Here is a 27,926-nt window from a genome sequence, read left to right as displayed (position 1 = left end):
AAACAGTTGTTGTTGTTGTTGCTCCTCTGCCCCAGCAGCAACAGCAGCGCAAGAAAACAACAACAAAAATTCAAAAAATTCCAAAGGAACCTGAAGAATTGAAAGCCAAGAAAAAGGCAAAGTGTGAAACGTTCAGGTTAACTACGACTACGTCTCTGACTTCAATTCCAACACCAGCTTCGACTCCAACAACAACAACGACTCCAACTTCGATTCCGATTCAGTCTGCGATTCATTACGAAAAAATGCCAATGAATTTGATGGTTGGCGTGGTGGAAAGTGTTGAGCCTAGTGATATGATGGCATCAGACAACGAAAATGAGCAGCAAACGGAGCAGGTACCGTTGGTAAATGCCACCGGCAATAGCAGTCGACGCAATCTGGCCAAAATTGTTGCCGCCGTCGATTGTCGCCTACAAATTGAAGTCGATTCGCCGCCGCCGCCGACAACTACAACCGCATCAGCCACTGCAATCGAAATTGCAGAGGCAGCCAGCAACAATCCAGTAACAACGAGCAACCAGACGTCATCCTCTTCGTCATCGTCGTCGTCGTCGTCGTCATCATCATCATCTTCCAGCTCAACATCCTCAGAGTTTACACAGACATCACAAACAACTATACCAAGTACGGATAATCTAACATCATCAACAAATATGGTCAAAAGCATCTTAGTTGATGCCAAAAGGTGAGTACATCAAATTATATCAATCAATTCGTTTTAAGTATTGACCCAATTTAATACAAAAACACACACAAATATGGATGAAGGGGCCTAGGAAAAGGTTTACCCATTATAGATTTTTCTCTCAGTGTCTTCTTGACTTCAGAACAGAAAAATATATACGCATAATTTAAAAAGTGTAAAGTAAACAGCTGCTACTTCTCCTGTTGCTGCTGCTGTTGCAGTTTACTGTCAGATTTGGGGCTGTAAAATGCAGGATATTCAGTCGACTTACACACACACACACACACCTATACAATGACATGAACATTTCCCCCCACCGCCTCCTCCCCAGCCAACTTTTGCCCATCATTGAGCTGAATGCAAACTGCAATAACAACATATCCAAAAACCTGCTCCTGGCTCAGAATTTTTTTTTCTTAGTTCTGTTTTTGCTTGAAAAATTTAATTTTGTTTTTTTTTTTTTTTTTTGTAATTCTTGTTGTTGTTGCTTGCTGCGTTTCTTGTTGTTGCAACAACGTCTTATGCAGTTTTTCTTACATACTCTTCGAGCCAGTGTGTGAGACTCCAAAAGCCAAATAACCCAAATTTTGTGGTGAAATTATTCGCATAGAAAGCTTTGGTATTTATTTCCCCTAATTTCGTTCTTAACTATTTATTTTTCTTTTCCGAAGTGGCCCATTGAGATAAAGCAGATTAAGCTTGATTTGTTCTTTATTTTGCTAGGGAATGCTAAATTTTCAAGTAAAATAGTTGTGCGATGAAAGAATCTTAATTTTCCATCAATAAATTTTAATACCACTATTTTTCAAGAATTTTTAAGAAAATAATATGAATATAGATAAGCATCATGACTTGATCCATTGTACTTGAGCTTGAACTTGTACCCAACTACCAGATATTGTCAAATCGCAGAACATTGGTGATGCGTTGAAAGGCGAAAGAACTGTTAAGTTATAGACTTTACTCTGATATCTCTTAGATTAGAACATATGCATGACTAAGCTCTGAAGGAACGAACGAACAAAAAGTATGTTGAACAATTTACCCAAAAAAAAAACCTTCTATGACACTCGAATTTGCATTTCAATTCGTTTCACAATTTGTTTGCCCTTTACATTTTGCGCTCAATTAAACTTTAGAGAGATAAATACGGATAAAATCGCGAGAAAAAAAAAAAACATAATCATTGCCATTTTGTTGTAGATCTGTTGCAATTTTCGTATTGTTCCTTTTTACAGTTGAAGTTTTAAGTTTTGCTTGAGTTTCTAGTTTTCTTGACTTTGCAATTTCAATTATTTATTTTAATTCGTTGTCACTTGTGAGAGACTTGAGAGACTGGAGACCTGAGATCTCAGTTTGACTGACTAAATGACAGGCCAGTTCTCAGACTGACATTATATTACCCCACAGATTGCAACTTCGACTCCGTTTCGGATTATTCCAACTATTCAATTATCTGTTGGCGTGTTTTTTTTTTGGTTTTTATTTTCTGTTCGTATTGGTAAATTAAGTAAATTAAATTACAATGAGTACATTGTCAAGTGCGATTGTGGGTGGAGGGGAGAGATGGGGGATGGCAACTTCATTATATGCATTTAACATAAATTTTTCAATTATTATGCGATTTAAAGTGCACTCAATGTCGTCTCCCAGTTAAGTGTGCAGATGTTGTGGTGTGATGCTAGATGGTAGATGGTAGATGCACTTCTTGCACTCACTGTTGTTACCCGACAAAAGAAGAATTCGTAATCCAAGTTCTCGACTTTGCTCGACTTTTGTTGGCAGAGCAATTTAAATGCATTTTATTTTATATTTTTCTTTTTGTGGCACGTTTTATTTTCGCTTTTGCCGCCGATATTGCTGCAAGTAATGTTGCTGCTGCCGCCGATGCTGCCTCTTGTGATTATTACAGTTTCTTTTACTTTTTTTTTTGTTTTTGCTTCTTTTTTTTTGTTGTCGCAATTTTTGCCTGGCAAAATTGGTTCACAGTTGACCCAGTTTTTATGTTGCAGCAACTGGAGCCAAAGAAACAGAAGAAGCAAAAGAGGAAAGCTTGATGCCTCGATTTGGGCAGCTGGCAGACGTGAAACAACAACAACTGCAGCCCCAATACAAAAAACAAAAAAAAAAAAAAAAGAGACCAAAAAAATACACATCATCAGCAACATGTTGCAGGAATTTGGGACAGAATCAGGGAGCCAATCAGTTAACAGGAATAAGTTAACCACGCTCAAAACGAACGAATAAAACAGAAGATCTCTTTGGGTCAAACTGGGAATGTTCTGTGTTCATTTCCTGTACAGACAGTAATGTGGCCATAAGGTACAATTATGGCTAACCAAAAATTTCCAAAAATAAAAAAAGAAACATTTGGTAATAAAGTTTTTCTTGTCGAAATTTGACATTTTGTAATCTACCCAGAAGGCATTTATGTAAGGTTCAGAACACGTAATTAGTAATGTATTTTGCAAGATGAACAAAAAAATGAAATGAAATCAGATTTAAGATTTTTTAGATCGTCGCGAATTTCGAATATACATACATATATCCTTCCTTGTTTCGATGCGACTTTGTTGTTTCCTTATGATCTAAAAGTTATTATTATTATACTAAAAATATTATCAACTTGCTGATATCAATGAGTGCATTCTGATGCTGTTTAATCTAATTGTAACTATCGAATAACAAATTATAAAAACTAAAATTCTACAACATACAAATTTGGAACCTTTCATAATAGTTTTTTGTTTTTTCCCCCATTTTTACTATTCTGGGGCCAGAAGTGGTGGAAATTGCTTCGATTCTTTGGGTGATTCTTTTTGATTATCAGCAATTCGTTCTGTCTAAATGTCATTAAATAATCAGCTCTCCTTACTTGGATATTCAACATCTGTGCATCTGAAAAATCAAATTTCACATTTTCCCGATTTATGTATTTTTCTGTAGTTTCTTGTTTACAGAGTGTTTTTTTTTTTGGTAAAATTCAACCACCAGCTCCATCAGATGCAGAACTCTGTACCAGTCCGCCATGGCAGTCCCTTTCATAGCATTTCATGTTCTGGTTTTGATGTTGATTCTGATTCTGCTTCTGTCCAATTGGTTCGGATCAAATTTTTGTGTGTGTTTCTTGTTGGTTTTTTTGTTTTTGGTTTATTGTTCTTTTTTGAATTTTCAAGCGGTTAATGTGCGATTAAAGTTTGTTGAACTCTGAAAAGGCAAAATGCAAACACAAACATTTCGTTTAGTTTTTGTGGGCCTGTTTTTTTTTTCTGTTTTTCTTTTGTTTCTTATTTATTGGAAACTTTATCGGGCATGCCTAGTGATTGAGGGTGGTGGAGAGTGGATAGAAGGGGGAAGAGGCCCAACTGCCACACGCCTACACAATTGTATACAACTTTGCCAAATTGAAGTCCAAGAAGCAGCAGCAGCCGGCGGCGACCTGGGTTAGGCTCTTCTCCGAAACAATGGCAACGAAAATACATAAGTATAAATAAATATATGTATACAACACATACTTATATATATATTTAGGTGTTTCAATGATGCAATTGATGAATGATTGAGAACATTTACATAACATTGGAGAAAGCTTCTATGTTCAGTAAGAAAGCTTTCTTTTAATTTGACCTTATTTTGAAGATGACTTCATCATAATTTATTGATTTTAGAGATATTAGATAAGGTGTTATGAAAATCGTATAAATATTTTTATTTTTTTATTTGGAAGTAAAAAAAAAAGTCAAGCTCAACTAGAACTTTGGATTTGAACAGTAGTGGAAAAACATTTGCTGAAAATTATTTTGCGTAGCCAAAAAAGTTCTAAAAAATTACATTTTGCAACCCTTAAGTAAGGAAACTTGATGCTTGAAGTGACCCAAAAGATAACCGGTTGTTAAGTTGTATGTAGGTCAAGTTTTTGGCTTGATAACAGGCACAACAAACACACACACACATAGATTGGAACCAATTGATGGAAATAATAACAGGCAAACTTTAAATGGCGCATTTGCTTGAATTTGAATTCGAGTTTGAATTTCAGTTTGAATTTGAATTAAATTGACTTGGGTTGGGTTGATTTTGTTTGAATGGATTGGATTCCGGGTTTTTTTTTGCTTTGCCTACAATTTGTATGATTTTGGCTAGTTTCTCGAATGTCGGGTTTCCTGCCATTCTTAGGTAGATGACCTATTTTCACAAAGGATAGAAAGAAGAATAGAAATTTGTTTAAAGCAGGTACGAAAAGGGTCTATTGCAGCTGGTCTATTAAAAAAATAAATAAAAAAGCTTTTTCTCAGAATTTGCAAAACCCTGAAGATCGGTCTTTGGGCTCGCAGCTGTCTATTCCTTTCTGAACTGTCAAATCTATTGTTTAATTTTGCTTTTTTTTCTAATCTAAGGTGGGAAAGATGCTATAAAAAGGGGGTTAATGTCCTTGCGCTTAATTTTAATGGCAGCATTTTTGTTATGCGAATAAAAACAAATTCAACTGATGGCATTTCTAAATGTGGCAACTATCGGTGAGAAAATGGATTAGAATAGAGAGAAGAACTATAAAATTTCGGAATATCGCTTCATTCCGAAATGAAACAATTATTTCCCAACAAATTTGTCATTAAGCATTTATTTAGAAAATCAAATGTGTGCCTAGAAATTTATGACAGAAACTTTTTGTCAGTTAGCAACTGTTTTCCCCTGTCACATTCATGTCATATGAAATTATCTATTGTGTGGGCGTCCAGATGCAGTTCATCTAGTTGGCATCATCTTATTGGCAGCATCTAATCTAGAGCGGTTGTAAGTGGGGGTGGTGGTCAGGGTGCGAGACACGGGGAGAGACAGAAGCCCCGACGACGCCGCATACCGAAGGAGGAGACATGACAAAACAAATTGCCACAGACGACACCAAAACAGGAAAGCGAATTGCGCAATGCAAAAAAATACAAAAAAAAAAAAAATGGGTGATGCTCGATGGAGAACGGTGTGAGGGGTGGGGTGGGGTGGGGTGTGGAGAGCGACAAAAAAGAAATGCAATTTATTATAATTTAATCTAGAATAGAAAATTAAATAGAGGCAGAGCTGCAGCTGCATAGGTCTCCTCTGCTGCCGCTGCCGCTGCCGTTGCCGCTGCCGCTGCTAGTTGCATACATTGTAAGTTATCGCAGTGTCGAGTCCCGCGTTTGGGTTTTATCTACCGTTAGGCGTACAGTGTCAATAACACACAAGTAAGAGCAAGCGAGCGGGAGTGAGTACAAGAGAAAGGGAGAACGAATGACACACGTGTGCGCGGGCGTTGATGGCTTACAATGGGACTGTGGAGTATGCATGGAGGGGGGCAGTGGCGGCGACGGCAAGAAGGGGGACGTCTATGACTGTAGGATGTGCCCGGGGATGATGGGACGTCGGAGGAGACGAAGAACTGCAATGGAGGCCAACGTTGGCGTTGCTCTTTGACAACTGTCACTGTCACAGTCACAGTCACCACGTCGAGAATAAATGCGACAACTCTGAACTAGACACAGTGGGGCAAACCATGTGAACTACAACCAAAAGGCCAATCAACTGACGGCCATAAAATGATATTTCTATAAATGGAACGAGTCCAGCTAGAATTGTAATCTATATTATATGCAATAGTTATCATCAGTCCAAGCTGAACAAATTTCAAGTAAACTTTGTAGTTTCTTTTGTAATTAAATTTTAAGTGCCATGTCAGAGTGAAAAAGTATTCAAATCATTTACAACCCCATTGCCTTAATTAGAGCAAAGAGTTATTAATCATTTTATCTATTCTTATTGTTAGTTAACAACTTTATTTATGACATTCACTCGAGTAAGGTTCAATCTGGTTATTACCTTTTCGATACTAGAATCGAACCTTGCTAGTTTTTATTATTTTTGGGGTGTGTTTGCTTCAATGTGGTCACACTTTGGCCAATCTCTGTAGTTGAAAGTTGCACGTTGTTGTTGTTGTTGTTTTGTACTTTAGTTGCTATTGTTGTTGTTGCTGCAAACGAATAAAAATTAATTCAAAAATAAATTATTGTCATTGCCATTGTTGTTTATTATTATTGTTGTTGTTGCAAGTTATTAGTTTAAATTGCGGTTGCAGCTGAAGCTGCGAAGCAGCTGTCATATTTTTTGTTGTTGCCGGCTTTTTTTCTTCTTATATATGTATATACATATACATATATGGACGTTGTTGCTATTATTGTGGCTATTATTCTTGTTGTTGTTGTTGTTGTTGCTGGTGGTTGCTAATGGTTTGGCGGTGTGGTTGCCTGTTTGGCGGTGGATGTGAAGGCGGCGGTTGCATTCGCTTCTATTGCTGCAAATTTAATGACCTTTACAAGTTCATGCCAAATGAACGTTCTTGAACTTTTTCTCTTTCTACTAACTACCTTCTCGCTCTCACTCTCTTCTCCTCTCTCTTTCACTCTTTGTCGTTCCCTGTATTGCAGTAAATTTTCCAAATATATATTTTTTTATTGCCAAACCACATGGCGTATACACGATTTTTGACATTATGCATACGCATTGTGATTTTCATTGTTGTAGCCTGAAAATTAACAGGAACTGTAAAAAAAAATGAAATCAGTTAACCGATTGCATAAAATGTGTTCTCCATATTGAAACAGATTTTGTTCTTATTCCCGATTCCGAATGGTTTTGTCTAATCTATTATTGTTTAATATGTTCGGAATTATTGTTGCCCATAAATTATAGAAATTATTTCTAGCAAGCAACCAGAAAATTGAGTGGGAAAAACAACTGAAGCAGGCGAAATAAAAATCGACCTGTTCTAGTTTGCGAACGATCGATATTATCATGGTATTAGAGTAACAACTTATTTCGATATTCTTTTTTGCATTTATTGTACATATTGTGTTATTTATATATGGAACTGTCTTAAGATCTATTCGATCTATCTATAATATTGCCTGCTCCTTTATAATGATTGGCCAAATGCTTGTAGATATTAGTAGCTAAAGTTTTATTTTACTGCCTACTTAAAGTTTGTTTTTTTTTTTTCGTTTTGTTGCAGGTAAATTTTCCATCATAAAAATATACAACAACATGGAACCGTCTAGTCTGGATGGCGTCTAAAATACATTTGTTAATTGTTAATGCAAAAAGTGTTGCATAACACGCACATAAAACATTTTGTCTAACTATCCTTTTGGCCCAGTCAGAGACACAGCTGACCACCAGCGACAATATTAAATCATAAAAACCTCAAGAAAAAAAAAAAAAAACAACACACATACAGAAAAACGTCGAAACCTCTCCAAAATGCATTTTCGGTTTGAGACCGAAACAAACTTCAGTCCATAAAGCAAATTGCTTTGGTTTACTTTTGTTTCTTTGTGTGTGTGTGTGGCTGAGTGTGTGTGTGTGTATGTGTATGTGTGGCATTAGGCCAGAATAAATAAATAAAGGCAAACGAAATGATTTTGCTTTTAAGGCGCTTCAACATCATCAAATGCCCAAGTTTATGAGTTGCATTTCTGTATTTTTTGTGTTCGTTCTGCTAACTTGTACAAACACAAATACAAATACAAATACTCATCGGTACTCATACTCACATTCACATTTACACACACTCGTACATTATTCGTCGAAGATTGGAGCCTTTTGGGACTCTCATTAAGATCAACAACTGGCCAACTGGCAACTGGCAGCATCCAAAAAGACGACAAAAGAATCTAAATATCATCAAGCACCACCAACAACAACAACAATAACGTCCACAAAAGGCGGCTAATAACCCTAAGTCGTTGTGGCTAAGAGCTCTAACAACAATTCCACACCACTCACTCTCCCTCCCTTGCCCCCCTTTGCTGTTACTATTCCCTTTGACACTACTCTGACAAACTAAACTCCTATAAAGCGAGACAAATGTTTGTATTTGCTCTTGTTCCTTCTGATGTCGGTGCTAAAGTGTTCTCAATACACTGAAATAATTTTTGAACATTCCTTTCAAAAAATGTTTAGTGACAAATTTTCAAGACACCCACAAAGTAATTTTTTCTCCATTCAGAATTTCTGATGTTATTATTAAACTAGGTAATGTATTTCAATTTGCATTAGATTTGCCGGACTGGAACATTGATCAGCATAACGAAACATTTTATCACATAAGTTTGCAAATACATTTGTTCCAGTTTCGCTAGTAATTACTACACATAGCGAGACAAATATGAATATGTAATTTATTTATTTTGTGTTAAGTTTGTTTTACACAGTTCTGTCTATAAATGTTTGAGTGCATATTGTTTGACGTAATAAATGCCTATTTGAGAAGGGGCAGTTACAGCCGAAGTTGGGATTGTTGCAAATCCTTGTTTTGGAAGTTCTTGAGGTGATACTCTAAAGGACTGCTCTACATTTCTTTTAATTAAGCGATCTTCTTCTTTAGCAGGGATTCCTGTATATTCTACCGACCACCTGACTGATTCATTTTTAACAAAGTTCATTCACCTTATTACCTAATGCCTTCGAATTTGTAAGATTGGTCCATTGTTTCAGTATTTTGAGTGAAACATAACGGTATTACAGTGGTGTCTTCTTCTTCTAAATACATTTCACCACAAATTGCTCTCAGTGTAATCGCATGGTGAACAATAAATGTTAAGAGACTTGGTCAAATGATGTTTCCTCCTCATGTCTGCTTTTCTCACTCTCTGTCTTCCTCGCTCTCACTATCTCGCTCTCTCACTCACTCTGTTGCTCTCTGGCAATTGTGACTTGACTAAGGTTGTATTGGTGTTGTTGTATGTCGGTGTTAGCCGGGTCTATTTGATTGCTGTTGTTGTTAGCCGGCTTCGTTTCCCATTGTCGACTTCCACATGGGGGTTTCTCGAAAGAAACCTATAGACCTACATTTTAAACAAATTGCGTTTTTTTGTTGTTGTGTGTTGTTCATTGTTTTGTGGTGATGTGATCAACAATCTTTTTTGTCTCTCGTTTTCTTTCTCTTTCTCCACCTCCCTCTCCACCATCAGCACCTTCTCTTCCTTTGGCTCTTTGCTTTTTATTTCGGTTTTCTTCCAAGAAACAAATGCATTAAGATAATCATCGAGAGGATAATGATAAAGATGATGATGATGAACCAAATGTTTGTCAGTCAGTCAGTCGGTCAGTCAGTCGGAGATTTAGTGTGTGGCAAGTTAGGTGGCGGCTGGCTCTCCCCATCTTTGGAAGACTCTTCTTCTAATCGCTTTTCTGGCTATTTCTGCACCATCATCTGCTTTTGAATTTTGTATTGTTTGACGACTACTGCGTCATCGGCAGAAGCAGCTCTTCGTGTCTCTGGATCGCTATGCGTCTACTCACTCTCTCTCTCTCTCTCTCTTTCTCTGTGAGAGTGCGTGTGTTTGTCTCTCTCTCTCTCCCTCTCTCTCTGTCTATCTCTCTTCTTGGCTCGCGGCAGTGGGTCTTCACTTTCGCCAATTCTGAGCTCTACTTGGCAGGTTCAATGGCCCGGCCCCACGCCAAAGTCGCGGCTGGCGTCGCTGCTGCGCATAGAGCGCCATTCGCACGTTTTTGTATTTTTCTGTTGTTGTTGCTTTTTTCATTTTTATGTGTTTCTTAACGTTTCTCCTCCTCCATCTCCTCCTTCTCTACGGCCTCTTCACGCCGCTCGGGCCAAGTTCTGTGTTGCCTTTGGCCAAGCCGCTCGTCATCGTCATTTTGTTTGTTTGTTTTTCCAGCTTTGCATTGCATTTTTGTTTTTTGTTTTTTTCCTCTCCTTTTTTGCTGCATTTCATTTAGTTTCATTCTATGTGTATTTCATTGTACACAAGCTAGATGTGGGCGGACTGGGGAAGGGTTGGGGTTGGGGTTGGGGGTGGTTGCTTGGCTGGGGAGTTTATGTATTTTGTATACCCTTGCCCCATAAATGTGCCATATGAATTTTATTAGCCATCGCATTATTGAAAGACATGAAAACTTTTTGTCGAGTTGTTGTAAAAGAGAAGAAAAAACATATTTACAATTAGCTTTAAATACTATTTGCACATAAGAGACTTTGTAGAGTGAAACGGATTGAGTCTCAAATATTGTAAAACAATTTCGAGTCAAATGTAGCAAAATTAGACTGCAGGTTTTAAGGTTTTTAAGTCTTACTTTTAGCTTATTGAAAACTTGTAAATTATTAATTTCTCAAATCGATTTCATACGTGAGGCTAACAAGTGTTTGGGCCGATATCTTTCAAGTGAGTCTTTGAGTCGTTGTCTTTAGTCTACACTAATAATTGGTTGAGATTTTGCTTTCTTCCTCTGACAGTTTCGATAACTTTATCCAATTGAAGTAATGCATAAACATAAATAAGATTTTTTTCCAATAGTATATGGTCTTGAGGGTATCTTAACTTCGTTGGTCTTAATTTGGCCCTACAGAATTCTCCCCTTTTGATTTTTCCTTTGCTGTGTACTGTTTTGCATTTTGTTTATCCACTCCCTTGTCCCTTTGTGATGACTTCCAAACGATGCTCTCTTGGATCACTTGGCGTCTATTCGCTACTTGCAGTAATTTTTGCATTTTTATTGACTTCAGACACGGACCAAAGAGACTCAAACATACACACATACTTACGTATGTATACGTTAAATAGGAACTCAATGAACAGACACACAAAGATGACTTTAAATGTCAGCAAACTACGACTATTCCACTCATGAAATGGCGAATATGTTATATAAATCTTTGACGATCTCTTTTAAAGTCGGCTTCCGCCAAAATAAGCCAATAAAGTAATTATTATACAAGCCTTTCTTGCAAATCTGTCTGAACTTTCTCACAACTAGCCAATTTGTTGGTATGCGTTTTTGGCTTTTTATTTCTTAACAACTACGCCCAAAAATTACACACATATGTATATGTATATGTAATAACAATAATGACTTGAAATCGGAGACCAAAAGAGACCGGAGATGGGGATGTTGCGACTGAACCCATTAATTAGGCTATTTGCCAAATGGGCGAATGCGAAACGTGAACAACAAAAAACCAAAAAGAAAAAAGAAAAAAAAAATTGTAAATAATAACACATATTAAAATCATATTTGGAACGTAATAAAAACGCCCACAGAACAGAAAAGCGTTAAGAAAATAAGCTATATTTATAGAGTTTGTTTGGTCGTTATGAGATTGAGTTAATTAGGTTGAATATGGGTTAAATATGCTGACAAAAAAGGCCAACTAAACAGAGAAGATCAACAACGAACCTGCAAATGGATAGTTCTCAAAAATAGTTGAGTCACGTTGGATGTACATAGCAGAATCGATTGACCAATATGGACAATAAATATGTGATTAAAATTGAGGAGACATCGGGAATTAAGTAATTAAAAGTTGCGGAAACCTTCTTAATTTTTATACCCTTGCAGAGGGTATCATAAAATTGGTCAGATGTTTGTAACGCACAGAAGGCGACGTTTCCGACCCCATAAAGTATATATATTCTTGATCAGCATGAGAAGCTGAGTTGATATAGCCATGTCCGTCTGTCCGTCCGTCTGTGCGAATGCGTTTTACTCAGCCGTCTTAAGAGCTATCGGGCTGAAATTTTTTTTCGGGGTTTTTTATTACCCGGGAAAAATAAAGTATGAAAACCGTCAGGATCGGACGACTATATCATATAGGTCACAAAGAACTAGAAGAAACATTTTCATAAAAATCGGAGTATGCTATGAAATTAACATATGTGATTGTAAAATAATTGTAAAATAGAGAGTAAAATTGTTTTGTTTGTATATTGATGAATTGAGTTGCAGAAAACAAATTTTGAACGTGTAAAATTATTATTACCAAGGACTGCAAGGGTATATAAACTTCGGCATAGCCGATGTTAGCTTCCTTGATATTTAATATTAATTTTTATCAAATAACAAGAAGCATGTGAAATCCCTGTAGCGAAGTTCTAATCTCCGTCCATGGGATTTCCTCCCTTCCTCTCCCCCCAGCCGCATGTATCATTATGTTTACAAATCTAGCAGAAAGAAAAAAAAGTTCATTGTACATTTAATTGGTTTACTTAGCGTATTTCACACCAAAAATTGGCTCACTCAGCACAAAACAGCGAAAACACTTGAAATGTCATTTTGACAGCTGTTGCAGGCAAGGCCAGAGACATAGACAGAGACAGAGCCAGACAGAAAAGAAATTTGCTAAACCTAAAAAACAAAACAAAACGGAAAAGAGAAAAACAATTTTCCAAAAATTATTATTGTTCGTTGGCTTTACATTTTACACACACACACACACACACACACACACATACACACCTTTCCACCTAGACATTTCTCTTCAGTTTTTCTTTTTACCCAAGCACCCCCGACTTAGTTGTACATATCTGCTTATTGCATTGTTTATGACAATTTTTGCCTCATTTTCCGCAGCAGTCGGAGACATTTTTGTGTCGACTTTTTCCCCAAGTTTCACTACAGATTTTCTCTCGATCTCTTTCTACCTCTCTCCCGCCTCCCTTCATCTCCGTCACTCTCTATCTTGGCAATTGGTGTGGGTTGCATCTTTGTTTGTTGTGCACATACATAACCACTAAATACTAGTGATTAACGCTTCGTCTTCTTCTTCCTCCTCCATTGTTGCAAGCAAAGTCTCAGCATTTGTCTCATTTGTGGCACGCGCTGTTATCACTCAGCTGTCAACTTGTGACCAGTCCACTTCAAGGGAGAGAAACGGAGAGATGGCGGAAGATATGTATGTCAATAGAGAATATGCCAGTCTGATATATTGAAAGAGAAAGAGAAATAAATTTCATTTTAATTGCCCAGTTTTCCCTTTAAGCATATAAATATTTGACAAATAAGAGGATTTCCCTTAGTCAAGATAAATGGTTAACACAAATGTTGTTGGCTCACAATCACTGGCATTTGGTTTGCAAAAGGATTATTGTCGATTATTGTCTATATGGGCATTAATATACAATGGCTGAGAATTTCCTTTGAACAGACGCCTAATTAAACATTTCCAAAGGAATTAAAGGAAAATTGAATTTGTGAATTTTCAAGGCTTGGCCTTAAATATAAGTTAGAGAGCCAACAAAAGCAAAAGGGATTAAGCAACTTAATATCTATCTGCTTAGTTAATTGACTTGAAATAACATCTATTGTTTGATTAAATAAATATTAGTTCCAAAGCTCACAAGTTACACATTTTGTGAATTTTAACTTTCTTGAACTTTTTCTCACACCAACTTTATTATTTTACAGAAATTCTTAAATATTATGTAATTTTCAATCAAATTTCCTAATTTGAACAGATTTAGTCTAGATCTCTTCAGAATTTGATTTACTTTTGCCACGGCCTAGGAAAGTTTGAACTGAGAAACGTCGAGTGTTTCAACTCATACTTTTAGTATCCTCACAAATTCGAAATGCAATTTTTAATATTTGTACAAAACATCTGCCGACTTTGATTGAAAAAATCAAAAACCAAGTATAGTAGGTAGTAGTAGTTAGTTTTTTGTAAATTGTGAGCCAATGTACTTGCCATTAGTTGAAGTTTTTTCCATTATGAGGTTATTTCCGTTCCATAACGTTAACTGCACTCAGTTGCATATTCAATATTTGCATAACTAATTCACAATGCATATGAGGTTTGTTTTTGTATATGCAGTTTCTCATATACATATTTACTTATATATGGCGATATTTGCATTATATTTCCTTTTTAATAATGAACTGTTAAATGAGGTGATGTAATAAATATTGTATTTGCATCTGTATATTAAGTTTGTTTTTCATCGAATCGATGACCCATTTGCCGTGGCGCTTTCCAGCCAATCAAATTGCACTAAGACTCTAGTTATCTATCTAACTTATATTTTAGTTTCTGCTTTCTCATATGACATTTTTGCAATATTTCTTTCATTTTGTCTCTCTTTTTTACATAGTTCATAAAGTTTCTTGAGGCGATGAGAGAAAGTGCGTAAGAAAGAGATACATATGTATGTAGAGTGGCGGGTGGAAGGGAGGGAGGTAGATGGACAGGGTGCTGTAGTATAGAGAACAAGAAATTGTGTCAATTAATATGCTAAATTATACACACACTATCCAAGTTGAGGTTTTAATGTTTCTAAAGAAAGATGCCCCAGTTGAGATGGAGATAAAGTTAGAGTGGGTAGAGGGAGAGATGCCAATCAATTGCAAACTAGGAAGCAAAATTCCAACCCCTCGCCCTCTTTCCACCATTCACCTTTTCCAGCTAATTACCACACAATGACGTGAAAGTTCGTTCATTCGCTGGCTCGTTTGTTGCTTAGTTTCGTGAAACCGCAGCCCAAGTTAAGCCAAGTCAAGCCAAGCCAAGCCAAGCCAAGCCAAGCCAGCCCGGGATCGGGACCAGGGGCTGAAGCTAAAAAGAAGAAAGCGCTTTCTTGTTTCATTTTGCAATATATCTCGTGAAAAGTCACGACAGTAACAGCAGCAGCAGCAACAACTTCATCTGCGTTTTGAATCTTTATTGCAACTTGAACCAACTGACAAATAGACAGTCAGACAGACTTAGAGAGACTCACACTTGCATACACACACACACATGGCGTATGCGCGATATTTGCTTCCTCTGCCCCATCAGATAAAAAAAAAAAAAAACAAATAAACAAAAACCGCTTCACTCCATGCCAAACAAGTGAGCCACTTGACTTAACTGGGTTTTTTTTTGCTGTTGCCTTTTGCCGCTGCAGTTGGCTTGCCGCCCGCAACGAAATGGTTTTGACCCCACATTTCAATTACATGCCACAAGTTGAGTTGCATAACATTTGCCACATGGCAAATGGTTGACAGTGTCAACTAGCAGGCAACTGGAGAGATACATTAAAAGATTTAAGGACATTTCAAGAGGACAGGGGTATGAAGGTCAGCCAACATACATAAATTGTTTTTTTTTTCATATTTCGTAATTTAACTTCTTTGCAACTAATCCAATTTTAATGTTTAAATGAGTTTTGCAAACTTTTATGCATAACTTTCGCAATATAATGCAAATGATTCTAAGCAATAAGCGATGTCCTATCCCCAATAACAAAGAGTATTGGGAGGGCTTTACTTAAAAAATTAAAATGTTTAACTTTACAGAAAAGAACTTTGTACCAAATTTAAGTTACAAGTAAATTTCCTTTACAAATTTTGACACATTGCTAAGGATTAGTAATTATCTACTGTCGATTAAATTGTTTACAAAAATGAGAGTCTACTTCTGGGAGTTTTTAAACTGCCCCAAACAACTTCCATATTCTTTCTAACTCTCCTTACATTTTTCTTGGTCTTGAATCTTAAGTTGTATGCGTGTGTGTGTGTGTGTGTGTGTGTGTCTGTGTGCTGCTAGTTTCGCCAAAGTTGGTCAACTGAGATCAGAAAGTAGTTTTGATACAAGTAGAAGTTCTGCTTTCTATCGCCCCCATCACTTCGTCGACTTCTATCTACATTTTAACTTCCCCTTAGCCTTTCCAATTCAATTTAGCCAAGAAGAAAGAACCACAGCAAAGCGAGTGGAAAAGAGAGAAGAAAAAAAACACGAATGAGAGAAGAGTTAACACCCACATATGACAGAGAACTGGTTGATATGAATATGCTTTTGATATGCATGCATAAATTACGTATACGACATGTTTGCGGTTAGTTAGGCATTTGCTTGGTTACTTGATTGCTTGTGCCAGTTAGCTAACCAGATCCAGATCCAAAAAACTTGGCCTGCATTTCCAATTCCAGTTCTATGCACATTTGTCATGCCAAAACTACACAAAAATTTGAATACTTGCCACAGACATAGACAGTGACACAGAGAGAGAGAGAGAGAGAAGAGTCAGAGACGGAGTGGGCCGGCAACACAAATTAAGCCAGCAATAAATAACAAATCAAAAAGAAATGACCAAATAAAAAAAAAACAAAATACGAAAAGGAAAAAAAACTACAAAAAAATGCCAAAAGAATTGGGTCAGTAACACGCCAAAAAGTCAAAGAATAAAAAAAAAAACAAAGAAAAAGCAAAAAAAAAAAGACGCAAATAAAAAAAAGGCAATTGAGCATGGTCATAGCTTTAAGACAAACACAAACCAGTCGAAACGTTAAGTCATTTCGCCGACTTCAAGTTACCCTTTACGCAAAGTCAGATTTAGAGACAGTTTTAGATGCTGCTGATGGGTTTTAGTATACTTAGAGTAATAACTTAAGTAGCCAAGTAATAAGCAGAGTCTAACGATGAATAAATTTCCATTTACATTTTGGCAATCCTAAAATACCCTTTTTTGGCCTTTGTTGTTGGACTGGGTATTGATAGTCGCCTGACAAAAATAAAGAATTTTGTTTAGGAACTAATTAAAAAACATCAAATAAATTGCTCAAATTCAGTGACCCAATTCTTTTAAATCATTTTGTTTTTTGTCTATTTATATTGAAATTTGCTTTTATTTCGACAACAAAAACCCAAAAAAAAAGGAAAAAAAAACTTTAACACCAACTACAACAACAACAACCAACTGTCAATGAACTTTGGCTCTGGGTGGGTTCTACCGTGTGATCATCTGTTTTAATATCGGTCAATGTATTCATATTAATACTAAACCAAAAAATAATAATAATAATAGTAGTAATATGGGAATATAATAATAATTTATAACAACAAGAGATAAGAATTTCAAAAATGTATTTTTTTCATTCTTCTCTTTTGATTGTGTTTCCTTTTTTTTTGTTTTGTTTGTATGTGGATTTACTACTTATATGAATTGGATTATATATGCAATGCCGAAAACTTTCACGTAATTTCTGTCAGTTTGCTTGCCCATCTCTTTCATGCCACCACATTGTTGTATGCCATCTCGCTCTTTGATTGTGTGTGAATTATATTATTTTTATTTATTTATTTTTTTTTTTGCGTCTGTTTTGGCTTGGTTGTAAAGAGTCAATAACCTTTTTGCGTATTCAAGAAGCCAGTCCCCCAGCAACAACAACAACAACAACAACAATATCAACTAACTTTAAGATTTGGGTTTTCTGTTGTTTTCTTTTTCCAATTTTTTTTTTTGTTTTAGCCTTAATTGAGAGCCAAAATGGCATCATAGTTGGTTTGCTTAAATCTTGGACTTTGGGTTAATAAACTATTAAGTTTCTTGGTTACTTGGTCAATGCTTTGCTGGTTATTACAAAGTCAAATATAACTTGGAAATTGGTTTAGGTAATGGTTTTCTTTTTACCTAAACGCAATGGCTAAATGTTTGTTACTGTTGCTTTAGGTTTGTATTTAGCTGAAGCACTTTTTATTGTATTGAATTATGAAAATATTGGATCAATTAGGAATGGGTGGAATGGAAATGTATGTTTTAATCCACTATTATCTAAATCAAATTTAGAAAATTAATAATAATTTAATTGACATTCAAATGAGATCAAAAATTCTTCGAAGCATTAAATAGTTAAAAGTTTTGAAGTCAAGTGCAAGTAGTTCGGTCTAATGATATCTAAAGTCTGTTATGGCAAACTTCTAGATAAAATTAATATACCCTTTCGATTACAATGGGCTAATCGCTGTAGCTTTCAAAAACTTGTCAACGTTTTTGTTCTGTAGCTGCTTTGTCTATTCATTCTCATCCGCCTAATAACCAATGATGAATCTCCAAATAAATAAGAGCTAGTGAGTGTTTTTGTTTGTGCAAAATACTTTTTTTTTTTTGTATTTTGCGAATTGGTTTTTGTTGCTTTTGATTTTGTTTTGCATTTAGTTTTATGTTGATTATATACATAGTTTTAGAGTTGAACACTTTCGCTGGACCGATCGCAGCCTGACGTCAAATCAAATAGAAATCTCGAAATGAATTTTTATGTTTTTGTTTTTCTTTTTTGGTAGCTACTTTCCAAAAATATATAGAAATCTTTATAAAGCATATTCTGACACTTTAATTCAAAATATAGTTGCAAGTTTCTATTGGCCTGGCCTACGTGAGGTAAGTCACATAGCTAATGCAACAAAATTGAAGTCAAACTCAAACTCAATACGAATGAAAGTTCACAGAAGTAAGAAAAAGAAAACTAAAAATACCTTTTTTTCCAAGAAAATATATCACAAAAAATATATAAGAATATATAAGCACATATATACAAATATCGGCTTTATTTAAATCGTGTGACCCAATGACGGCACGTGCATCGCCAGCTGAGTTCTGATTAAAGTGTTGAATTTGCACAAATCCCAAGGTACTTGAATATAGGTCAACACATTAAGAATGAGAATGTATAAGTGCAAAACGATTTGACCTGGCAGAAACTTTACTTTATTAAAAAAAGAGGGCCAAAGTCTTATGGGAACACCCATAGCAAAGTGGAGGGAATTCCCCTTAGTCAGTGGCACGTGGTAGTCAATCAAAAAAAGTAGAAAAGTGATTTTGTTGCAGAAAATATTTTACCCAGAAGGCAAAAGTTAATTTTGCATAATAGGTTGAGAACTACATACATACATATGTAATACACACATACATTTGTAATTAAAAGAAAACAAAGCCTAAAGACATAAAGTCGAATGTTTTGAATTGGTAGTTCAGATGAGAGAAAAAACCCAAACAAAGGAAAACTATGTAATTAAGTACCTACCCATTCCATTCCTCAAGGAACAATATATTTCAGAGGTCGTTTTTATATTTTTTACGTTTTAATACACTTTAATTTCAACTTTACCTTCAATGTAATTTATCAAGCATATGATTTCAACATGTTTACAAAACAATACTGATTCAATGAGAAATCATATGTTCTAGTAATTGAAATTATTTATATACATTAATTGGTTAAGGAAGAGAAACAACAATTGCAATTAAGTGACACATAGGGGAGAGTGGGGCTAATCGGCGCATGGGGCAATCCGGCGTAGTCAAATTATCTTGAAATATAATAGCACGATCCAAAAAGTGATAAGTGTCCTAAGATCGCGTTTTGGTTGGCTATATTTGGATCATGAACTTAAACGTATCCCATTCGTAGTATCCGAAATAACACGTTTTTAAAATATTTAGTTTAAAATGCTAAAACTAAGGGTGGGGCAAAGTAGCGCACTAGTTGAAATTTAAATATGGCGTTTTAAAATCATAACTATATTTGAATAAAAGTCCGATATATAAACTAGTTATTGATAAAAACAGTACATTTGCCAGAATCAGACGGATAAGAATACTATATCATATAACTGCCATACAAACGATGAAATTAACAATCATAATTGAAAGTTTAAACCAATCAACATTGATGGTGAAAAAAAAAAGTTTTTTTATAAAACAAGTTTTTTAATATTAGACTATATTTAGTTTTTTTTTGAAAAATCTTTTTTTTTATATAAAAAACTTGTAAAACGCCGATGCGCCACATTGCCCCGCGATTTTTGACAACCAATTTGGGGTGTGTTCAAAAAAACCGCTATAGCTTTGTAACGGTAAATTATATCGAAATGCATCTTTGATCAATAGTTGGACAATGAATTAAACTTTCATTTAAGTGCTCATATGAGAGGATACGAGCTCCCGATCAGGATATATGAAGGGTTAAAAAAAATGCGCCGATTAGCCCCACTCTCCCCTATGTATGTATGTATATAACTTGGGATAGGTTTTTTTTTAAAGAAATGAAATCTTAACTATAATCTGTAATGAAATATATTAATATATATATATATACATATACATATATATAATTTTAGTAGGATGGACAAAGCGATAGTTGGTATTTTACTGTTGATGACAAAATCGTATTGTCCCATGTAGAGGACCAATCTGTTAAGTTACTAACTGAAATACCTAAGTTTAGGTTATTTCATTAGAAAGCTTTCTTGCCTTGTTGTTTTATATATTTTAGAAACTTTTTCACTTGCTTTTGCAAAATTTTAAGTCGTTTGCTGTACGGTCCTTTGGGTTAATCAAACCCGGACATGTTCGATTGTTGTTGCAATAATATGAAACTTGTGCGATTTTTACTGGGCAGGCAGCAGAGATACTTTGCATGTGCGTACGTATCTCTCTATGTTTTCCTCTCACCCTCTCTCTCTCTCTCTCTCTCTGCCTCTTGGGCTGTCATTCTGCTACACTTTGTGTCTCTCTGTTTACGCGTGTGTGTTTGTGTGCATTGTTCTTTCTCTCTCTCTCCTCATTCTCTGCTGGCTGACGCTGACTGCATTGACCCCCACTTGGAGACTGACGTCGACGTTGTTGTTGTTGTTGTTGTTGGTGTTGCTTCTGTTATTTCTGCTCTCACACGCACGCACATTTGCGGTTCAATGCACTCTGCCCGGTAGGCGGGCACACGGTCGGACGGTCGGATGGTCGGACGCTCCGGCTCTCTATTTACTTTTTTCCAATCAAAAGCGAACCAAAAAAAAATTTACATTTTATGTTTAAATTAAGAATTGTTCTTCTAGTTGGCCAAAAAAGTTTTTGATTTCGTTGAGTTTCTTTTTCAGTAGTTGTAGAATTCGGCAAGGTTGATAAAGTTGGTAAAATCAAAGTTAACATTTAGTAAGCCAACTTTGGCCAAGGTCAATACACTTCCTTATGTTCTTCCAAAGTTGTTTGATAATCAATTGATTGTCATTTGAGTGTCAAATGAGTGAAAAGCTATCGATAAAATTATTGAGTGGGATTTTTCACTCCTTCAAGTCCTATCCGACGTGAAGGATATGTTTAAATGGGACTTTATTATATAATATAAATTAAAAATTCATCAAAACCATCAACACCATCTCATTGCGATATTAAACATCTTAACATCGCAAAGTTTGGAGACGTTTCCATTGCTCTATCAAAATTATTTCTTTCTCAAACTCTAGGCTTTGGGCGTTATTTGGCATAGCCCTTCGATTGGTCCTAGGGTATGAGCACTCTTTCGATCCATGGCACCGCCGTCGCATCAGTGTACCAGAGGCTATTGACTCTTTAGTCCAGGCCTTTCTGTATGTATATGTGTGTATGCAGCGTGGTGTGTGTGTGTCTGTTTGCATGTATGTAGTAGGAGTGAAGTCGAAGCATTGACCGAGAGAATACGCAGCTCCCTTTCTGTTGCTCTGTCTCGTTCACTCACGCTCTCTGTTGTTCTTTCTCTGCCTTTTTCAGTGTGTGTGTGTGTGTGTGTGTGATAATGCCATCGCCACACATATGATATCGGCGATAACAGTTGACAGTGAGACAGACGACGCACGGCCTCGGACTGAGGCAAGAAATTTGTTTTTGTATTTTATTCCATTCCCTATCCCCCATACCCCCCATACCCCCCATACTCTCCACTCCCACCGCCATCCAGACTGAGGCAACTTTAGGAAACTCTGATTTTACTTTTTCTTTTTCCCTCTGTGTGCGTGTGTGTGTGTGTGTGTGTGGGGTAGAGTGGTACATTGACTTTTTGTTTAATATTAACAAAAGCTTGATATTTGTTTTGTTACTGTTAATTTGTTTGCCGTTATAAGTTAAACGACTGCAAAATATAAAAATAAACCCAGCAAAAGAAAAGAAATTATAATAATAAAATTGTAATGATAAGGAAATTTTGTACGAAAGTAAAATGCACTTTGAGATTGTATTTGTGATTTGCAAAATAATTGAAAATTTTCCAATCTATTATTTATTGGAGATTTTGATAAATGCATTTAACCAACTTTGTTATTTTTGTTAATCAATAGAAAATGATAAACAATTTGTTTGATTTTGATTTCAAGATCCCATTTCAGCTCTTTTGGAGCTGTTATAAAAGATTTACAATATTTACGTTATTAAAATATTTGTATTAAACAGCAAACATATTTTTTTATCATTACAGTGCTCCGGTGGCATCTTTGGATTATCCTTTTATCAACTCGTCATCATCACATAAGCCAACAGATATGCTGTCAAATCACCACAACACCCAACAGCACAATAATCACCCACAGGCACAGCAGCAACATCATCATCATCATCATCATCGCCAGCAGCAGCACTCGACCCAGCAACAACAACAACAACAACAACCAACGCTTCAGTTGACATTTCAGAATTTAAACGTCTTTCACAATGAACGCAAAATACTTTCCGATGTGAGTGGATTAGTCAGGTAACACACACACAGAGACAGAAGAAGCAACTGCCAACATATGTATATAAACTGAAAACCCACTGAACCAGTGAACTTAACCAAGAATCTTTCTTCGTTTTCGTTTCGTTTCCGCTACTTGCCCTCTTGCACGCGCTCTCTCTATTTCTCACTCTCTCTCTTCGGCACACTCTCTTGGTGCAGTCCTTGCGAAGTTTTGGCCATAATGGGACCCTCGGGTAGTGGTAAGACCACACTCTTGGACTGCCTCAGTGGCCAGCGGCATTTCGATAGCGGAAGTGTTTACTTGAATCGAGAGCCCTTATCAAAGAAATGGCGACGTCGCATCGGATATGTCCTACAGGAGGAGATCTTCTTTCCCCAACTGACACTGAGGGAGACGGTGATGTATACGGCTCTACTAAGGTTACCCGAATCGATGGCACGTGTTGAGAAAATGCGTCTGGTTGATCATATACTGGAGACCCTGGAATTGACCTGCTGCCAGCAGACCAAGTTTGGGGACTACATGAATCGTGGTCTCTCTGGGGGCGAGAAGAAGAGAGCGAATATTGCCTGCGAGTTGCTGACGAATCCGTTGCTCATGCTCTTAGATGTAAGAGAATTGTGTGATTTGCACTCTCTTTTTGATGTTCTCTTTTAATGTGATTTCACTCTCTTTGTCTCTCTCTCTCTCTCTCTCTCTGATAGGAGCCCACCTCCGGCCTTGACAGTCATTCGGCCATCTCACTGATGAAGGTGCTCAAACGCTATGCCCAGCTGGAGCAGAAAACCATTGTGATAAGCGTACATCAGCCTTCATCACAGATGTTTCATATGTTTGATAAGTTATTGCTGTTACATCAGGGCCGAACCGCTTACTTTGGCGAGGTGAACAACATCTATAGACATTTTGAGGATATTGGAGTGACAATTAAGCCCCACTACAATCCCGCCGATTTTGTCTGTAAGTAAAGAAGAAAGCTGCAAAAACTAATTATAAACAATTAACTAGCATATTTTCTCTCTTTCGTTTATCTATCTGTTTTTGTGTGGCAGTGGAGCAATTGAAATCGCATCCAGATATTAGAGAGAAACTTTTCATAGCCTCCAAAGAAACGCAGAATGGCAACTATTTGAATCGGAATTGCATTCAAACCAAGCAGCAGTCCGACACTCTACTAATTAATGACATTCTCAACAACTATTACAATCAGCACCATCATCATCAACCGCATCATCATTATGAGAATCTACATCACAGCACGAATGGCCATGTGTGTCATGTGGGTGAAACTGAAGAGGAGGAAGCTTCTCAGCATTTAGTTTGGTGCGGTGCCGCCGATTCGCAATCGAACTTCAGTTCCTGTGCATCCAGTGATTGCAATAGCTCTACCTCTTGCACCACATCCTGCACTTCCACGGCCTTGTCGACCTCGGCTTCGTCTGGCAATTCGCCAAACAAAAGGAAGAACAAGGCTAATGACGAGGATTGGCTATCATATCCCACCCGCTTTCATACCCAGTTCTGTGTACTATCCAGCCGCAATTTCAAGGAAGCCAAGCCGCGAATGCTCTCCAAACTGAATTGGTTTCAGACTATTGGGCTGGCATTGATGGCCGGTGCTATTTGGTTTCAATTGCCACGCACAGAGGAGTTTCTGCATGATTTGCAGGGTTGGATGTTCTTCTCGCAAACATATTGGATGCTCTTTGCCCTGTTTGGGGCTTTGAATTCATGTGAGTTACAAACAGATCAGATCAGATGAACATACAGTTGTATTAATCTGATTGATTTGCAGTCCCCGCAGAGCGTGAGGTGATTAGTAAGGAGCGACGTTCGGGTGCGTATCGTTTGTCCGCCTATTATCTGGCCAAAATGTGTGCCGAATTGCCATTGGTTATAACGCTGCCTACTGTCTACCTCATGATTAGCTATCCCATGCTAGGATGCACTAGGTAAGTTCACCCCTGAAAGTATGCTACGAATTGTTAACAGACATTTTTGTTCTGCTGCAGTGTTAAGCTTTTCTTTCTGATGCTCATCTTCTTGCTGCTCAATACAATTGTGGCCCAGAGTGTGGGCTTTTTCATTGGAGCCTGTTGCATGGACATGAATGTAAGCATAACCCTTAGTGCACTCTACACACTTGCCACACAGCTCTTTGGCGGCTATCTATCGTCACGCATTCCGGAGGGTCTTAGCTGGATACGTTATACCTCGATGATACACTATGCATATCAGAATATGCAAATATTGGAATTTAGTGAGGGTCCACCCATTAGGTAAACTATTAGCTAACACATTATATAATCAATTGATTTTTGATTTGATTCTGTTTTTTCTACAGTTGCGGTTCGCCTAGCAGCTACGAGATATGCAAACAGCAGACAAACGAATTCATTCCATATGAGGAAATACTCAAAGCACAAAACTCAACATCACCGCTCTGGCTGAATACACTCATATTGATGATGTTCTTTCTGGTGTTCCGTTGCCTGGGCTATGCGGTGCTTCGGTATCTGCGATGTCCCAAAAAGACGTGAAAAAAGAAAGAAATCCGTGGACAAGAGAGAGAGAGAGAGAGAAAAGAAAATGCAGACAACGAACCAGTGATACGTAATTGTTATTTTCTTTTGTTGAACAAAGTTTTTGCGCCAATTTTGTGATTCAAGTTATATTCAAGCCACACAATTATATACTAAATATATAGATAAAAAAAACTATATATGTACATATATCATCGATATATATACATACATATATGTTAATTACATTTAGCTCATGTGAAACGAGATAAATGTTTGTGTTGCATTCTGTAAACGGCAAATGTTGTTTTGTTTTATGCGTATTTTTTAATTGTTAGCCATTCATTCTACAATTAATATAGTTATATTTACCTATATATATATTTCTAATTATTATTACTGCGATTTGCTATGTGAAATCCAAATCAACAGAACGGATTGCAAACAAACAAAAGTTTAAAGTTTTAATGTTGCATTTTAAAGGAAACAAAAGCGAGAAAATGTCTATTCAATTACCACCATAAACCACAAAAATTTCTATTAGTTTTTGTACAATTTTCTTCATTTTTTTCTTGCAAATTTTTTTTTGTTTTTCACTTGGGAAAATATACTGTGATTTAGTGTGCTAGTTTTTTAATTAGTTTTAAAACCTATGCCTAAAACAACAACAACAAAAACCACACACACAACAAGTAAAAAAAAAGAAACAATATACACTATCAAGAAATATTTTTTGTATAAAACATATTGCATAAATTGTATTTTGTTTATATATTAACTAATTATATGTAATTAAATTTATTTAAAATATACCATATATGAAATATTTAAATGCAAGAGTCTCTCAATCATCAAGCATGGATTTGCCTTTGGTCTCTTTGAGGAAGGGCAAAAGGAAGCAGAAACCACCGCCAGTAATTCCCGCACATGACCACATTGTTGCCGAGATGCCCCAGTGGGCGAGGCAGAGTGGAAAAATCAATAGTAATAAGGAAACCACACAACTGGTTAGAACAATGGCAATTGACGCAGCTTTGGCTCGAATCTAGAATATGATTCTAGGTTTACCAACATAACTCCAGTCGTAATTTTTTCACTCACCTTGAGAGGAAATATTTCGACAAGGCACACAAAGAAGCAGCCAATCAATCCAATATTACCAAGAAATATATACAGAGACATCAAAACTAGGGGTACCCAGCTCAATTCCCGCAAATCATAGATGCCAGCGTAGTGGGTGAAGAAGCCAAAGGCGATTAGACTGACAGTAACTCCCGCAGTAGACACCAGGAGCAGCAATTTCCGTCCACAAATGTCACAGAGTAGGGTAGTGCCATAGGTGCCCAATATTTGTACTGCTCCAATGATAATTGAACAAAAATTGGGATCCATTGTGCTGCCCGACTGGGCAAAAATATCTGACATATAGTTAATCATGGGAAACAGGCAACTGAACTGATTGGTCATTATCAAGACCAAGCCAATACCATAAGCCTTGACCGCAGCAGGCGTACCTGAAAGATTCGCATTATCAACTGATTACTCATGCAGTGGCAATACTTACAAAAATCCTTAAGTGTCAAGGCATCTTCCAATTGATTTCCTTTAGTCAGAGCAATTCTCATGGCTTCGAATTCATTATCCATTTCATGATCATCGTCTTTGATGTTCTTATAGTATCGGAATGATTTATGAGCCTCTGTTACTCTGCCCTTCCGTATCAGATGCATGGGTGATTCCTTCACAAAAAAGAGTACAGAAAGAAAGTATGCGATGGGACAACATATTACCAGCCATGTTATCAGAAAGTAAGGTAAATGAGTGGAAAATATGTAACCCAGTAATACTCCCATGTTCATATACAGCATTAACATAGATGACAAGGTACCGCGAATACTGAAAAAAATAAAATAATTTATTAATAATAACTATCTTTTAACTTTTACCAAATGGCAGAACTAAAGCTCAGACAAAGATTTTCAATGTTCTTTGCTTTGAGCTAACTCAATCAATTTTATCCAATTTTGCTATGTACTTACTTAGCACTTGAAATCTCACTAAGGAAAATGGGATGAACAATGTACATGCCACCGCTAGAGATGCCAGCCAAAAGACGAGCCACATAGAGATATTCCACACTCTCAGCAAAGTAAACCAATAGCCAAAAGCACTGCAAAGATAGGCAGAATACAAGTTAAGTCACAATTGAATGCATTTTCCACTGGAAAATTACCGTATTTGGAAAGGCCAAGAATAGAAGGCACAATTTGCTGCCTAAACGGCCAATTAGGCAGCCCAGTAGAACGTTACCCGTAACAGCACCGAGACCCAACATGGCGCCAACCCAGGATATTTCATTGACGTTGAGCGTGAAACCAACCGGAGAGTCCTGTGACTGCAATTTCCTTAGAGTCGGCGAAAGCCAGCCCACACCTATGCCATGTGAAATGGCCATAAGATTGACTAGATAAAATGATGCTAATTGGTAACTGGGATAATATGAATCGAACTAAAATTCCTACCCAACAATGCAGTGAGAAATTGATGTCGATTTCTAACATTTAAAAGGCAATTTGGTCGTTGAATAAGTCTCTGCAGCATTTTGATTTCTGAAAAGTTAGTTGTGCTTTAGTCGAATAGTATCTAATAACTG

At 36.7% G+C, this 27,926-nt stretch overlaps 2 protein-coding genes across 2 annotated transcripts; one reads left to right on the top strand and one right to left on the bottom strand.

Annotated features, from left to right (window-relative positions):
• Positions 1–41: 41 nt before the first annotated feature.
• On the top strand, positions 42–26,099 carry LOC6651807 (ABC transporter G family member 21). Its single transcript, XM_023180924.2, has 8 exons — positions 42–688; positions 22,493–22,765; positions 22,949–23,360; positions 23,456–23,711; positions 23,804–24,484; positions 24,547–24,703; positions 24,764–25,030; positions 25,096–26,099. The coding sequence occupies exons 1-8, from the start codon at positions 246–248 to the stop codon at positions 25,289–25,291; spliced, it is 2,685 nt and encodes an 894-aa protein (XP_023036692.2). The 5' UTR covers positions 42–245; the 3' UTR covers positions 25,292–26,099.
• LOC6651806 (facilitated trehalose transporter Tret1) lies at positions 26,068–27,899 on the bottom strand. Its single transcript, XM_002074288.3, has 6 exons — positions 27,796–27,899; positions 27,507–27,736; positions 27,313–27,443; positions 26,838–27,169; positions 26,375–26,787; positions 26,068–26,318 (listed from the first exon to the last, which is right to left on the bottom strand). The coding sequence occupies exons 1-6, from the start codon at positions 27,872–27,874 to the stop codon at positions 26,118–26,120; spliced, it is 1,386 nt and encodes a 461-aa protein (XP_002074324.3). The 5' UTR covers positions 27,875–27,899; the 3' UTR covers positions 26,068–26,117.
• Between the last annotated feature and the right edge of the window lie 27 nt (positions 27,900–27,926).

This window comes from Drosophila willistoni, assembly GCF_018902025.1.
Source record: "Drosophila willistoni isolate 14030-0811.24 chromosome 2R unlocalized genomic scaffold, UCI_dwil_1.1 Seg167, whole genome shotgun sequence".
In the NCBI taxonomy this organism is placed as follows: domain Eukaryota; kingdom Metazoa; phylum Arthropoda; class Insecta; order Diptera; family Drosophilidae; genus Drosophila; species Drosophila willistoni.
The sequence above is the reverse complement of the archived record's forward strand: the minus strand, read 5'-3'. Positions and strand labels throughout refer to the sequence as shown.